This window comes from Xylocopa sonorina, chromosome 16 (assembly GCF_050948175.1).
Source record: "Xylocopa sonorina isolate GNS202 chromosome 16, iyXylSono1_principal, whole genome shotgun sequence".
Classification (NCBI taxonomy): Eukaryota; Metazoa; Arthropoda; class Insecta; order Hymenoptera; family Apidae; genus Xylocopa; species Xylocopa sonorina.
Genome location: NC_135208.1, coordinates 1,688,341 through 1,706,492, shown reverse-complemented (window position 1 = coordinate 1,706,492; position 18,152 = coordinate 1,688,341). Strand labels below are relative to the sequence as shown.

Sequence of the window (18,152 nt, the reverse complement as noted above, 5' to 3'; positions counted from 1 at the left end):
TATATGTATACAGATAGAATACATACACAAACATCTACGATTACTGTTATCTATTTGCATATAGATTATTTTGTTTCCTTGATTCTTTTATCCTTATGATAGAGAAAATAAAGGTATAAAAAATGTTTAAGTCTCTATGGACCATTTGCTGTGTAACTTTCAGGTAGCAGTTAATATATTGATATTGTACTAAACAATTTTGACAATTAATATGTTGTATAATGTATAATTTTCAGCTTTTTTCAATAATTAATTATGCAATATATAATTGCAATGAACCATGCAATATATAATTATAAGCAATTTTAATAATTAATATATAACATAATATATAATTTTAACAATTAAAGTATTGATATTTTATCAAGCAAATTTAATATATAATTTTAAGCAATTTTAATAATTAATATGTCATTATAGAATATATAATTTGAAGAAATTTTTATAATCAATATATCATATAATATAAATTTTTAGCAATTAATATATCATATAATATATAATTTTAGTAATTAATGTATCGATATTTTAGCAAGCAATTTAATATATAATTTTAAGCAATTTTAATAATTAATATATCATATAATATATAATTTTGGCTATTAATATATCGACATTTTACCAAGCAATTTATTTTGCAGATTATTTTGTTTGCTTGATCCTCTTATCCTTATGATAGAGAAAATAAAGGTATAAAAAATGTTTAAGTCTCTATGGACCATTTACAGTGTAACTTTCAGTTAAAAATTAAAATAAATATCGATATTGTACCAAACAATTTTGACAATTAATATGTTGTATAATGTGTAATTTTAAGAAATTTTCATAATTAATATATCATATAATATATAATTTTAACAATTAAAGTATTGATATTTTATCAAGCAAATTTAATATATAATTTTAAGCAATTTTAATAATTAATATATCATATAATATATAATTTTAACAATTGAAGTATTAATATTTTATCAAGCAAATTTAATATATAATTTTAAGCAATTTTAATAATTAATATATCATATAAAATATAATTTTAAGCAATTTTTACAATTAATATATCATTATACAACATATAATTTTAACAATTAATATATCGACATTTTACCAATCAATTTTAATATATAATTCTAAGCAATTGTAACAATTAATATATCGACATTTTACTAATCAAATTTAATATATTATAATTATAAGAAATTTCCGCAATTAATATATAATTTTAACAATTATTATCTCTACATTTTACCAAGCAAATTCAATATATAATTCTAAGCAATTTTAACGATTAATATATCGACATTTCACCATCAGTTTAAGCGATTTTAGTTTTCTTTTCCACTAAGATGGCGTATACGCCTTATTGTATAATATAATGTCTTGAAGATAACTAATAACAATATTGATAATGATTAGCAGTATTAATAATCGGAAGCATTAAAGTTAACGTGTTACCAGCTAACTGCAGATAAAAGAAATTTAGTCCATGGAGAATTAAAAATAATAATTTTAGTCTTTGTACTCGGTACTTCTTCTTCAGACGTTAGATGCAACAGAAACTACCGCTAAAATAGCAATATCTTAGCAATAGTATTTTGGCAATAATTTGTATTGCTAAAACAGCAATATCTTAGTAATATTTTGGCAATAGTTTCTATTATTAAAGCAGGAATATCCTAGCAACAGTTTTTATTGCTAAAATAGTTATAACTTAGCTATATTTTGACAATAATTTTTATTGTTAAAACAGCAGTATCTCAGTAATATTTTAGCAATAATTTCTATTGCTAACGTAGCAATATCTTAGTGATATTTGCTAAAATATTAGACATATATATATATGCTATATAAATATTAGCATATTGCTAAAATAGCTATATATTAGCATAAATTTTTATTGTTAAAATAGCAATATCTTAGCAATAGTTTCTATTACAAAAATAGCTATATTTTAGAAATATTTTAGCAATAATTTCTATTGCCAAAATAGTAATATCTTAGCAATATTGTAGCAATAATTTCTATTGCTAAAATACCAATATCTTAGCAATATTGTAGCAATACTTTCTATTGCTAAAATAGTTTTACCTTAGCACTGCTTTAGCAATAATTTCTATTGTCAACGTAGCAATACTACAGCAATAATTTTTATTGTGAAAATAACAATATTTTAGTAATATTTTAGCCATAGTTTTTGTTACCTAAATAGCAATGTTTCAGCAATAATTTCTATTGTTAAAATAGCAGTACCTTAGCAATAGTTTTTAGAGTTAAAATAGCAATATTTTAGCAATATTTCTGCGGTAAATTTTATTCCTAAAATACCAATATCTTAGCAATATTGTAGCAATAATTTTATTCCTAAAATACCAATATCTTAGCAAATTGTAGCAATAATTTCTATTGCTAAAATAGTTTTACCTTAGCACTGCTTTAGCAATAATTTCTATTGTCAACGTAGCAATACTACAGCAATAATTTTTATTGTGAAAATAACAATATTTTAGTAATATTTTAGCCATAGTTTTTGTTACCTAAATAGCAATGTTTCAGCAATAATTTCTATTGTTAAAATAGCAGTATCTTAGCAATAGTTTTTACAGTTAAAATAGCAATATTTTAGCAATATTTCTGCTGTAAATTTTATTGCTAAAATACCAATATCTTACCAATATTGTAGCAATAATTTTATTCCTAAAATACCAATATCTTAACAATATTGTAGCAATAATTTTATTCCTAAAATACCAATATCTTAGCAAAATTGTAGCAATAATTTCTATTGCCAAAATAGCTTTACCTTAGCACTGCTTTAGCAATAATTTCTATTGTCAACGTAGCAATATTACAGCAATAATTTTTATTGTGAAAATAGCAATATTTTAGCCATAGTTTTTGTTACCTAAATAGCAATGTTTCAGCAATAATTTCTATTGTTAAAATAGCAGTATCTTAGCAATAGTTTTTAGAGTTAAAATAGAAATTTTTTTAGCAATATTTCTGCTGTAAATTTTATTGCTAAAATACCAATATCTTAGCAATATTGCAGCAATAATTTTATTCCTAAAATACCAATATCTTAGCAATATTGTAGCAATAATTTCTATTGCTAAAATAGCTTTACCTTAGCACTGCTTTAGCAATATTTTTTATTGTCAACGTAGCAATATTACAGCAATAATTTTTATTGTGAAAATAACAATATTTTAGTAATATTTTAGCCATAGTTTTTGTTACCTAAATAGCAATGTTTCAGCAATAGTTTCTATTGTTAAAATAGCAGTATCTTAGCAATAGTTTTTACAGTTAAAATAGCAATATTTTAGCAATATTTCTGCGGTAAATTTTATTCCTAAAATACCAATGTCTTAGCAATATTGTAGCAATAATTTTATTCCTAAAATACCAATATCTTAACAATATTGTAGCAATAATTTCTATTCCTAAAATACCAATATCTTAGCAATATTGTAGCAATAATTTCTATTGCCAAAATAGCTTTACCTTAGCACTGCTTTAGCAATAATTTCTATTATCAACGTAGCAATATTACAGCAATAATTTTTATTGTGAAAATAGCAATATTTCAGCCATAGTTTTTGTTACCTAAATAGCAATGTTTCAGCAATAATTTCTATTGTTAAAATAGCAGTATCTTAGCAATAGGTTTTAGAGTTAAAATAGCAATATTTTAGCAATATTTCTGCTGTAAATTTTATTGCTAAAATACCAATATCTTACCAATATTGTAGCAATAATTTTATTCCTAAAATACCAATATCTTGGCAATATTGTAGCAATAATTTCTATTGCTAAAATAGCTTTACCTTAGCACTGCTTTAGCAATAATTTCTATTGTCAACATAGCAATATTACAGCAATAATTTTTATTGTGAAAATAGCAATATTTTAGTAATATTTTAGCCATAGTTTTTGTTACCTAAATAGCAATGTTTCAGCAATAGTTTCTATTGTTAAAATAGCAGTATCTTAGCAATAGTTTTTAGAGTTAAAATAGAAATTTTTTTAGCAATATTTCTGCTGTAAATTTTATTGCTAAAATACCAATATCTTAGCAATATTGTAGCAATAATTTTATTCCTAAAATACCAATATCTTAGCAATATTGTAGCAATAATTTCTATTGCTAAAATAGTTTTACCTTAGCACTGCTTTAGTAATAATTTCTATTGTCAACGTAGCAATATTTTGGCGATAGTATTAAACCTTCTGTAAAGTTCCAAATTGCAAAATTAAACTGGTATCAAAACATCTCTAAAGTTTTAAATTATTAAATGAAATTGTTATCGAAATTCTTGTAAAGTTTAAAATTATTAAGTTAAACTGTTATCAAAATATTTCTAAAGATTTAAACTATTAAATGAAATTACTATCAAAATTTTTGTGAAGTTTAAAATTATTAAATTAAACTGGTATCAAAACAATTCTAAAGTTTTGAATTACTAAATGAAATTAGTATTGAACCTTCTGTAAAGTTTTAAATTGTTAAGTAAAACTGGTATCAAAACATTTCTAAAGTTCAAAATTATCAAATGAAATTATTAATGGAACTTCTGTAAAGTTTAAAATTATTATATTAAATTAGTATCAAAACTTTTGTAAAGTTTTAAATCATTAAATGAAATTAGTATCGAGACTTTTGTAAAGTTTTAAATTGTTAAATAAAATTAGTATTGCAACTTCTGTAAAGTTTAAAATTATTAAATTAAACTGGTATCAAAACTTTTCAAAAGCTCTAAATTCTAAAATGAAATTAATATTGAACCTTTTACAAAGTTTTAAATAATTAAATTAAACTTCTTTCGTACTTTTACTTCCACTATCACAAGGAAAGCAATAATCTGTATACAATAATAAATAAATGCTACATCTACATATTACAAAATAAATAAAGCCAAACATTAATTTCTAATTCTGTGTAATCAATATATATATAATATATTTTATATCGTATTTTGTATTTAAATAATTTAACCAAAGAAAGTTCTAAATATTCTCAACCTGTATTTTAAAACAGAACATTTATAAGCATTCACTATAAGCGAGACAAATTGAGGATTACGATAGGCAGAGACGTAGATTCAGATTCATTCCAGTCGACTTTTGCAACATTCGAGTATTATCTCGACTAACGTGGACTATGTAACACCTTCACTTTCCATAACGCGGTTGTTTCTATTTAACTTGGGAAGTGAACTTTGCGCGATACTGGTAAAGTCGTTCTGCAATTTTTCAACGCTCAGAAGTTCAACTCTAAACGCTTCAATGCTCAAAGCTTCAATTCTTAAAGCTTTAAAGCTGAGAGATTCAAAGCTCAGAGTTTTGGAGCTCAAAGCTTCAAATTTCAGAGCTTCAGAACTCAAAGCTTCAACTCTTAAAGCTTTAAAGCTGAAATCTTCAAAGCTCAGAGTTTCAGAGCTCAAAGCTTCAAAACTCAGAGTTTCAGAGCTCGAAACTTCAGATTTTAGAGCTTCAAATCTCAGAGCTTCAGAACACAAAACTTCAAATTTCAGAGCTTCAGAACACAAAACTTCAAATTTCAGAGCTTCAAATCTGAGAGCTTCAGAACACAAAACTTCAAATTTCAGAGCTTCAAATCTCGGAGCTTCAGAACACAAAACTTCAAATTTCAGAGCTTCAGAACACAAAACTTCAAATTTCAGAGCTTCAAATCTCAGAGCTTCAGAACACAAAACTTCAAATTTCAGAGCTTCAGAACACAAAACTTCAAATTTTAGAGCTTCAAAATTCAAAGTTGCAACTCACAGAGCTTTAACTCTCAAAGCTTCAAGGCTCAAAACTTTAGATTTCTAAATAAAGTATTGAACTTTGATGCTTTGAGAATTGAAGCTCTGTGAATTGCAGCTCTAAACTTTGAAGCGTCTGAAAGACCTTACATTTCGAAAAAAATGACCTTACATTTCGAATAAAATATTGAGCTTTGGAGCTTTGAAAGTTGAAACTCTATGAGTTGAAGCTCTGAACTTTCAAGCTTCTGAGAGACTTTAAATTTCAAAATAAAGTTTTGAGCTTTGAAACTTTATGAGTTGCAGCTGCGAACTTTAAACTTTCTGAGAGACTTTTAACAGCAATAAATCGTTGTTTACATGTTATTAAAGCTTTGTTTAAGAACTTAACGATCTATTTATATTTATACTCAATTTTCATTGAAAATTGTTTAATTTCTTCTAACAAGAATAATTTACTAAAATGTTTAACATAATAAGAGGATATTATGAAAGATTTCTTTAGAAACCATACAACTGATACACGTATAACGACACTAAAGCAGTGTTTCTCAAACTTTCCTTATTGGGAACACTTTTTAAGTTGCAGAATTTTTTTCAAGACTACTAAAGTAAATTATAAACGATAACACAGATATGTTAATTATTACAGTTCTAAATTAAATTACAATTTCTATTTTGTTTATTAATAACTACAATTTAATTTATAGCAACAAGATTATAGAGAAAACGAGATATTCTGCTTTATTAGTACGAATTTAGGAACGTTTCTTTTATAGATTAGATATATTAATTATTATAATTTTAAATTAAATTGTAATTTTTCTTCTGCTAATTAATAATAGCAATTTAATTTATAACAATCAAATTATAGACAGAACGGAAATATTTTACTCTATTATTAAGAATTGAGGAACGTGTCTTTTATAGATTAGATAAATTAATTCGTATTATCCTAAATTAAATTTTTCTTCTACTAATTAATAACACCAATTTAATTTATAATAATAAAATTATAGAGAGAACGAAATATTCTGCTTTATTATTAAGAATTGAGGAACGTTTCTTTTATAGATTAACTGAATTAATTATTACAATTCTAAATTAAATTATAATTTCTCTTCTATTAATTAATAATACCAATTTAATTTATAATAATAAAATTATAGAGAGAACGAAATATTCCGCTTTATTATTAAGAATTGAGGAACGTTTCTTTTATAAATTAGATATATTAATTATTATAATTTTAAATTAAGTTGTAATTTTTCTTCTGCTAATTAATAATACCAATTTAATTTATAATAATAAAATTATAGAGAAAGCAACAAAATTATAGGGAGCACGAAATATTTTGCTTTATTATTAAGAATTGAGAAACGTTAGTTTTATAGATTGGACATATTAATCACTATTATTCTAAATTGAATTACAATTTTTTTTTGCCAATTAATAATACCAACTTAATTTATAACAATAAAATTATAAAGAAAACAAAAGATTCTGCTCTGTTTTATTTTCTAAATATATGTATATATTATTTTCTAATTTTAGTTTCGAAATAATCTGTTTCTGTACTCTTATTTTCTAAACATATATATATATATATTATTTTCTAATTTTCCTTTCGAAATATTCCACTTTTATTTTCCAAATTAAATTCTAATTTTCATTCTGCTACTAATAATACCAATTTTTAAATTTATAACAATAAAACTGTATATCTAATCTATAAAAGAAAGAAAAGTTTCTCAATTTTGAGTATTAAAGAAGAGTATTTCGTTCTTCTCTGCGTGGCTCAGAGAACTTTTCCTGGAACACTTAAACGATGGTTTGCGGAACACAGTTTGGGAAACCGTGCGCTAAAAGCGTGCTCAGACCAAGCGAGAGACGCTCGTTTCGTCATACTCGCATCAGAATCGATCAGACTCGACACTCGAAATCTGTGAAACTTCCTACAATCGAACATAACCTGCCTTAATATCTCACTATATAATTAATACAATACTCTACAATATTCTAACATTACAATTAAATTAATACGTGTGCGTGCACGCAAATTAATAATTAACGATCGATCAATAATTGATCACTGAAAATCCATCTTCGTAGAGAGAAAACACTCGAAATTCGAGTTGCATTTTATCATTGGCCAACGCACACGTTTCAGGGAAATTCCCAGGAGTCTCGACGAGTAAACAAGAGAAACTTTTCTACCTGATGTACTGGATGTATCCGTGTCTGGCGTCTTCGAGGAGGAACCCCGGGTTCCGCATCTCAACGCTCTCGAAGACCATCAAGTGAACGCATGCCACAGGTAAGAGATCGTAAACCTCTTTCCAGGAGTCACGTGATACGATCATTCGACGAGTCTACACACAGCACACCAGCCCCATGACTCACTGGCAGCAGCAGTGGCAGCAGCAGCAGCACCAGCGATCGAGAGGAACATTTTCCACGAGGCGTCCACGAAAATCACAAAGGGCTTCTTCCGTTTTGGCTCGAGTCGGTAAGGAAGGGGCGAGATTTCTCAGAGACACAAAGCACGCACTGGATCCACGGGCACTCGCGACGAAAGGACGCGACGTCCACCGAGCAACGACGAGGAGCGCACCTTCACGCGTCGACATACGCGAGCCAACTGAAGTGCGCGCTGCGACGCGCGACGCTGCGAGCTCGACTACCCCCACCACTCGCGCGTCACTGGTCCCCACTGCGCGCGACGATTCCCCCACCACTGCGCACCACCACTCGCGTCACTCGTCCCCACCACTGATGGTAATTTTTGTTGAATATTGTTGCAACGTTAAAACTGCATATGATTTCAGTTACCATTTGTTATAAAGAAACATTTAAGCGGTTCATAAATAAATATTATATTTATGATATTTGAAGCAAGTGATGATTGCTTGGTGAAGCAAGTGAAGCAAGTTAAAATTTGATTAATTACATTTTATCCTGCAATAATAATTAATGTAAGTATTAAAAAAGAAAAGGATTTTCTTAGCTACAAATGAATGTACACCATTTTCAATAATAATAAATTATAAACAATCAAAAGAGAAGCAAATTTAAGTCCGTATTTTTATAAAAGTTGAAAATTATTGGCAAACCTTCATTTTTGACACTATAAATCTGTTAAATTTTAAATAAAAAATTAATATACGAGGATTCTAAAATTAAAAAATGACATTTATTTGCAATAGAAATAGTACTTTGCTCTAGATTTATAATATTTCTGATACAAAATTCAATATTTATTACATATATCATAAAAAGACATAAATATCTAAATTTATCGTACAGTAATCTACAATCATCGATTGCTGATTACATATATCATTTTTTTATCTTTCATTACAATCATATCCATATCTTCACAATCGAAATCGTCAATTAAACAGTTACTAAATATAAAAAATGAATAAACATAAGGAAAAAACGCAAAAAACAATTCATAAAAAATCCACAATCAAAGTAAAAGACTTACATTAGGTGCAATCTAATTGCTATTACCATTAGGCAATTACTTTAAATTTTGTACTTTAAATTTTTTGTATTTTAAATTTTGAACTTCAAACTTTTTGTGGTTTAAATCTTGTAATTTAAATTTTGTACTTTAAATTTTTTATACTTTAAATTTTGAACTTTAAATTCTGTGCTTTAAATATTGTATTTTAAATTTTGTACTTTAAATTTTGTACTTTAAATTTGTTGTTTTAAATTTTGTACTTTAAACTTTTTGTACTTTAAATTTTGTACTTTAAATTTTGTACTTTAAATTTGTTGTTTTAAATTTTGTACTTTAAACTTTTTGTACTTTAAATTTTGTACTTTAAATTTGTTGTTTTAAATTTTGTACTTTAAACTTTTTGTACTTTAAACTTTTTGTACTTTAAATTTTTTGTACTTTAAATTTTGTACTTTAAATTTTTGTGTAATTTTATAATCTTTAAAACTGCTCTAATTTTGAAAGCGTAATTTCAAAAGCCTGCTAAACTTTACTGTCGATAAGTATTATCTTTTTATTGGTGGAAAGCATTAGTTTCGCTCAAGGTAAAGCCGATACCTACATTATCAGGAAGACACCAGGCATTCTCCTTCCACAAATCTAACTAAAAACTAGCTGGTGTTGAATTATTAACTGGTTGTTAAAAGAATCACCATAACATCATCGAGATAAATTATTTTAAGAGACTAACAACTAATTTATAAAATAATTAATTATTTTAACTAACCAATAACTAATATATAAAATAATTAATTGTTTTAAGTAACTAATAACTAATATATAAAATAGTTAAGTACTTCAACTAACTAATAACTGATATATAAAATAATTAATTATATTAAATAACCAATAACTAATATATAAAATAATTAACTGTTTTAAGTAACTAATAAGTAATATATAAAATAGTTAAGTACTTCAACTAACTATTAACTAATTTATAAAATAATTATTTTAACTAACTAATAACTAATATACAAAATAGTTAATTATTTTAACTAACTATTAACTAATTTATAAAATAATTAATTATTTTAACTAACTAATAACTAATATATAAAATAATGAATTGTTTTAAGCAACTAATAACCAATATATAAAATAGTTAAGTATTTCAACTAACTAATAACTAATTTATAAAATAATTAATTATTTTAACTAACCAATAGCTAATATATAAAATAGTTAATTACTTTAACTAACTAATAACTGATTTATATTAGTTATTGTTCAGTTAAATTGCAGTTGAAATATTTAAGAGCACTTAATGTTACCATCGACAAAGTTTGTGAGTAGATTATTCATTTTATGGGAGTTTGTGTCCTGAATTACCGATCGTGGGAAGAAAATCAGTGGTTTTCCTGTATTCTCTGCTATTCACAGTGGAGACTTCAGGAATTATATTCAAATTGAATATAATTCTGTTTCTTAAATCATAATTTTTTAATATTTTCTGTTTCTTAAATTATAATACTTTAATATTTTCTGTTTCTTAAATTATAATTTTTTAATATTTTCTGTTTCTTAAATTATAATACTTTAATATTTTCTGTTTCTTAAATTATAATTTTGTAATATTTTCTGTTTCTTAAATTATAATTTTGTAATATTTTCTGTTTCTTAAATTATAATTTTGTAATATTTTCTGTTTCTTAAATTATAATTTTGTAATATTTTCTGTTTCTTAAATTATAATTTTGTAATATTTTCTGTTTCTTAAATTATAATTTTTTAATATTTTCTGTTTCTTAAATTATAATTTTTTAATATTTTCTGTTTCTTAAATTATAATTTTGTAATATTTTCTGTTTCTTAAATTATAATACTTTAATATTTTCTGTTTCTTAAATTATAATTTTGTAATATTTTCTGTTTCTTAAATTATAATTTTGTAATATTTTCTGTTTCTTAAATTATAATTTTGTAATATTTTCTGTTTCTTAAATTATAATACTTTAATATTTTCTGTTTCTTAAATTATAATTTTGTAATATTTTCTGTTTCTTAAATTATAATACTTTAATATTTTCTGTTTCTTAAATTATAATTTTGTAATATTTTCTGTTTCTTAAATTATAATTTTGTAATATTTTCTGTTTCTTAAATTATAATTTTGTAATATTTTCTGTTTTTTAAATTATAATTTTGTAATATTTTCTGTTTCTTAAATTATAATTTTTTAATATTTTCTGTTTCTTAAATTTAACCACAGAAATTGGTAAAATTGAAAGACTGATGCATTATTACAGAATTCAGCATTTTGACTATTTATTTTGAAAGTGGTGCAAGTCAATTTTCTTTCGTTTCAAAAAAATTGAATATTAGCAGATCTGGCAATTAAAAAGTATAGCCCAATTATGCCCATAATTATGAAAGTGGTCTAAGTCAAAATGAAAAAAAAAATGAGTTTATCAGTTATTTCACAGCACGTTATTTGAAACTAAATTTTATTCAATGTAATTTTTACGATATCGTCAAAAATGAACCATTAAATGGTTGTTGTAATTTCAACGATAAATGGAATTCATTTAGTGTTAATTATAAAAGTGGTCTAAGTCAAAAATTTAAAGACATTAATATCGAATATTTCTCCATTGAAAGATATCTATTTAATAGACTAATTTACATCCAAACGTGTACCATGTATCGTTATACTCTTAGAATCTTAGAATTGTTGTAAACAAAAAGTTTCCACTAAATTAATATCTCATTTTCTTGAAAATGAAAATTGTTATATAAAAGTTAAAACGTGAAAGTTAATTAGAAGAAATTATAGTAACAAGGACCCCTCATGGCTCGCAGAGCTAATCCTCCAACTCAGAAAAATCCTAACAAAGATCTTCAATAAATTTCTATTGCACTACAAAATACTAGAACAACTGATGGTGTCAAGAACAGTGCTTATTCCTTAAAAAGAAAGACCAAGATGTAAAAATAAAGCAAAATCAATGATTGTGTAAGTCTCGTCCAAGTACCTGACCGCTTTAACACTTGGAATAAACATATTTGGAATTGAAACAGCTCTACGAAGTGCAAACCAAAATATAAACTATTTACGTAGAAGATAAAGACGTCCAAACTGAGGCTCTGGGTCACTTATTTGGTAATTTTGCTTATACGAAACATAAGAAGATCAAAAGACGCAACAAAATATGGAAATGCAGTTGCACCACAGCTGTGAAGCAGCAATTGGACTCTTAAAAACCTGAAAGGCTACCTTAAACCATTTACGTAGAAGATAAAGACGTCCAAACTGAGGCTCTGGGTCACTTATTCGGTAATTTTGCTTATACGAAACTTAAGAAGATCAAAAGACACAACAAAATATGGAAATGCAGTAGCTACAGCTGTGAAGGAGCAATTGGACTCTCAAAAACCTGAAATGCTACCTTAAACTATTTATGTAGAAGATAAAAACATCCAGACTGAGACCTTAGGTCACGTATTTGGTAATTTTTCTTATACGAAACTTAAGAGGACCAAAAAATGCAACAAAATGTGGAAATGCAGTAACCACAGCTGTGAAAGAGCAATTGGATTCTTAAAAACTTAAAAAGCTACCTTATCAGACAATTATAAGTAGTTTAATGTATTTATCTATTTATTTTGCTCAGACATAACTTTCTCTCCAACAGAATTAAGTCAATGTAACAATTGTTGCTAAAGAAATCTTCAAATTTGCTAAAAGAGTGCTTAGATATTCAAAACCCTTGGAAATCGAGAAATTTCTCAGCCAATAAAATGTCCAAAGTGTCCAAATAACTTGGACAAGCTTCAAATTGATCTCTTTCGAATGAATGGAATTAATATTACCCCTAACTTCTTCAAAAAGAAGTTGCGACACGTGGACTTAATAAACGAGTAGCCAAGCCACGCAGTAGTCGCTTAAAACGCAGAAAACGAAAATTCTAGCATTGTAATAGGAGTTTTTATAGTTTTGAGGGCTAAAATTAGGAAGAAGTCGCAAGAAATGCCTTGAATTGTGCCTTTAAATGAATTAGATCCTAAGTTTAACAAAGTATTTACAAATTTCAAGACTCGTCAACATGGCGCCCTCTCTCGAGTTCCCACGCGAGGTTGTAATTGAGAATTTCCTAGCTAGCTGCCTCTGCTAAAAGCTTTTCAGCCTACTCAGCATCGTAAATCTCGCCAAAGATGCGATCGAGGAGCTAAAAACAAATAAAACCCTAAAATCACGTCTCTTTTGACGAAAATCGCTGTCCTTTTAAGTCCAGCTGTAACTGTTTTTTTTTTCAGATTCGATAATAAATTTAGCTAACGATTGGAAGTTGATCGATGCTATCTGGCCTGAGTACAATTGGCTGATCAATCTATGCGATAAGATCGATTACGATATTGATCTGTTTGTGCGATGAGTAAGGTGATCGTTTGATTTCTTGAGGACGTTGAGTCAGCACGAGAAAAGTCTTGTTTTGGATTGGGTTTTCAGAATTTATTTCTATTTGGACGTACTTTTTTCTTTCTATTTGAACTAATTTATTTCTTTTTGGACATACTTCTTTCTTTCTATTTGAACTAATTTATTTCTATTTGGACATACTTCTTTCTTTTTGTTTGGACTAATTTATTTCCTTTTGGACAGAGTAATCGTCGTGGTTGTGAATAGAATATATTGTACAGTTGGTCTTTGATTTTTGTGTGTTAAATTGGATGCTGTCTAAATTGCATCTCTTAGGATGCTGTCTAAATTGAAATGGGGCAATTTAAGTCCAATATTCGTATTGAAGAGAAATATGCGTGGAAACGTGGAAGAAATTTGGTAAATTCAACAGTAATACAATAGTTTTCAAGAATACAATCGAATTCAGTGAATTTTCGAAAATATGAACTTGTTTAAGAAGAAATCGATCTTTTTAGCTACAAATGGACTTACACAGTTGGTCTTTAATTTTTGTGTGTTAAATTGGGTCTCTGAGGATGCTGTCTAAATTGAAATTGCGCAACTTGAGTCCAATATTCGCATTGAAGAGAAATATGCATGTAAATGTGTAAGAAATTTGGCAAATTCAATAGTAATTCGTAATACTTTATGTAACTTATGTAATTTATGTAATTTACGTAAGTACACAAGGGAACAAATCTCGAATTTCAATTTTATCCACTATTTTTTAAGAATTCGGTGGGTGTTTTCAAAAATATAAACTTGTTTAAGAAGAAATCGATCTTTTTAGCTACAAATGGACTTATACAGTTGGTCTTTGATTTTTGTGTGTTAAATTGGGTCTCTGAGGATGCTGTCTAAATTGAAATTGCGCAATTTGAGTCCAGTATTCGCATTGAAGAGAAATATGCGTGGAAACGTGGAAGAAATCTGGCAAATTCAATAGTAATTCGTACTACTTTATGTAATTTATGTAATTTATGTAGGTACACTAGAGAACAAGTCTCGAAATTCAATTTTATCCAATATTTTTCAAGAATATAATCGAATTCGATGGATATTTTCAAAAATATGAACTTATTGAAGAGGAAATCGATCCTTTTAGCTACAAATGGACTTATACAGTTAATCTTCGATTTTTATATGCTTGATTGGTTCTCTGAGGATGCAGTCTAAATTGAAATTGCGCAATTTGAGTCCAATATTCGCATTGAAGAGAAATATGCGTGTAGATGTGTAAGAAATTTGGCAAATTCAACAGTAATTCGTACTATTTTATGTAATTATACAACAGATTTCGAAATTCAATTTTATCCAGTATTTTTCAAGAATATAATCGAATTTGTTGGATGTTTTCAAAAATATGAACTTGTTTAAGAAGAAATCGATCTTTTTAGTTACAACTTATGGACTTATATCACTTCCAATGACAATAAATTATAAAATAATCAAACTACGAACGAATTTAAGTGCATATTTTTGTAGAATTTGAAAAACATTAGATAAAATATTATAAAAAAATCAAATTATAAAATAGTCAAGCTAGGAACGAATTTAAGTCCATATTTTTGTAGAACTTGAACAATATTAGATAAAATATTAGAATTTTCAATTTTCTTCCCAACAATCTCTCATACATATGTATTTTGCAGTATGTCTTCTTTCAATTATTTTTCATCCCATCTATTTTTTGCTCTCAGCTTCCTTTTACAAAAGCTTCATAAAAAGTGTCTTCAATTTTAATAATTACTATCTTCTGCTCGTAATAATCTTGCAAAAAAATGGACATAATTGTTGTCCAAGCGTCTAAAGTTTGTCTAACGTGTGTCTAAGTTCGATTGAAAGAAGGACTTGTGTACGAAGAATAATGAAACAATTTAGGTTTCAAATGTTATGTGTGAAATAATGTAAAACGCGAGCGAGGGAATGCGTGGAAAGAATGATTTTTCGCATGAACGTTTCCTGTTTAGTCTGTCTTCAGAATAACATATCAGTTGAAAACAATTATTTACCAATTTATAAATATGTTGTAATTGTTTTTAATTAATAAATATTGTATAAATTCTGTAATAATGCGTGGAACTCAGCTCTGGAGAAGGAAAGGATAATTAGTTGCAACTAATGAGAAATATGATCAAGTTAAAAATAATGACGGAACTGCAGCACCCTCTGTTTCTACTTGATATTAATATATTAAGTCCCTTTTTCTTTAATTCTTTCTTCTTTCTCTTCTCTATTAATTCTTAATTCTTGAATTTAATTATTTATTAATTCTTATTTCTTAAATTTAATTACTTATTAATTTTTAATTCTTACCTCTTAATTCTTAAGTCTTAAATTTAATTATTTATTAATTTTTAATTCTTACCTCTTAATTCTTAAGTCTTAAATTTAATTATTTATTAATTTTTAATTTTTAATTCTTAATTCTTAATTCTTAAGTCTTAAATTTAAATAATTATTAATTCTTATAGTTCTTAAATTTTATATTTACATAATTTTAATTCAATTTCAGTGGAGGCTTGAGTTTAGGCACTGTGGCACCACAGCACCCCTTGTTTCCATTTACTATACTTAAAACTAAGTATATTTTGCGTATTAGGTTTTTTTTATCGAATAATAAAAAGAATTGTAACGTTTCAGAGATTTAGAAAGCAGCGATTATCTGATGGAATAAAATATTATTAATACTGTTTTTTGTTTCTACTGTTGGAAGATGATGTAGTAAATAGTTTTCGAACAAATTCGAACTCTTTTTCATTTAGAATGATACTTGATATTAATATATTAAGTCCCTTTTTCTCTAATTGTTTCTTTGTATTTATAAAATATATAATCCTCAAGCTTAATGTCAGTAACCATCCCCAAATTTACGAAAAAGATAGAAAAATCGTTACGTAAAACTTTTTCATTTAGAATAATTGTAATTTTTAAAAATTCAGCGTGTAAATTTTTCATCTGTATTATTTTGCATTTTTCTTGATAAAATGAAGATTTGTTTGCTAATTATTTAAACAATATCGAAAGTACTACGCTACGTTTAATTAATAAATTATAAACAATCAGAACAGAGGCACATTTAAGTCCATGTTTTTATAAAAGTTGAAAAATATTAGTTAAAATTCATTTTTAACACCATTAAATTCGTTGATTTTATTATGCAATAATAATTAGTAAAAGTGTTGAAGAAAAAAGGATTTTTGTAGCTACGAATGTTTTCGAAATATTGCTACTATTACTATTTTAACAGTAGAAAATATTGCTAAGATATCGCTATGTTAGCAATAGAAATTATTGCTAAAACTGTGCTAAAATCTTATTATTTTAACAATAGGAACTGTTACTAAAATATTTCTATGATTTCTATTTTAATAAAAGAAACTATTGCCAAAATATTGCTAAGATATTGCTATGTTAGCAATAGAAATTATTGCTAAAACAGTGCTAAAATATTACTATTTTTATAATAGAAATTATTGCTAAAACAGTGCTAAAATCTTATTATTTTAACAATAAGAACTGTTACTAAAATATTGCTATGATTTCTATTTTAGTAATAGAAACTATTGCCAAAATATTGCTAAGATATTGCTATGTTAGCAATAGAAATTATTGCTAAAACTGTGCTAAAATCTTATTATTTTAACAATAGGAGCTGTTACTAAAATATTTCTATGATTTCTATTTTAGTAAAAGAAACTATTGCCAAAATATTGCTAAGATATTGCTATGTTAGCAATAGAAATTATTGCTAAAACAGTGCTAAAATATTACTATTTTTATAATAGAAATTATTGCTAAAACAGTGCTAAAATCTTATTATTTTAACAATAAGAACTGTTACTAAAATATTGCTATGATTTCTATTTTAGTAATAGAAACTATTGCCAAAATATTGCTAAGATATTGCTATGTTAGCAATAGAAATCATTGCTAAAACTGTGCTAAAATCTTATTATTTTAACAATAGGAGCTGTTACTAAAATATTGCTATGATTTCTATTTTAGTAAAAGAAACTATTGCCAAAATATTGCTAAGATATTGCTATGTTAGCAATAGAAATTATTGCTAAAACAGTGCTAAGATATTACTATTTTTATAATAGAAATTATTGCTAAAACTGTGCTAAAATCTTATTATTTTAACAATAGGAGCTGTTACTAAAATATTTCTATGATTTCTATTTTAGTAAAAGAAATTATTGCCAAAATATTGCTAAGATATTGCTATGTTAGCAATAGAAATCATTGCTAAAACAGTGCTAAGATATTACTATTCTTATAATAGAAATTATTGGTAAAACTGTGCTAAAATCTTATTATTTTAACAATAGGAGCTGTTACTAAAATATTTCTATGATTTCTATTTTAGTAATAGAAACTATTGCCAAAATATTGCTAAGATATTGCTATGTTAGCAATAGAAATTATTGCTAAAACAGTGCTAAGATATTACTATTTTTATAATAGA

General features: G+C 25.9%; 1 protein-coding gene across 2 annotated transcripts in view; it reads right to left on the bottom strand.

The window, feature by feature from the left end:
• The window catches only part of Ssh (Protein phosphatase Slingshot), a 195,378-nt gene that overhangs the window by 170,766 nt on the left and 6,460 nt on the right, over positions 1-18,152 (bottom strand). Inside the window, exon 1 of one of the 2 annotated variants that reach the window (XM_076907396.1) lies at positions 7,986-8,165. The exons of the other annotated variant lie outside the window; for it this stretch is intronic. Within the exon in view, the coding sequence (XP_076763511.1) occupies positions 7,986-8,131 (146 nt within the window). The 5' untranslated portion in view covers positions 8,132-8,165. Of the gene's footprint in view, positions 1-7,985; positions 8,166-18,152 lie in introns of those variants that run through there. 2 annotated transcript variants of the gene reach the window in all.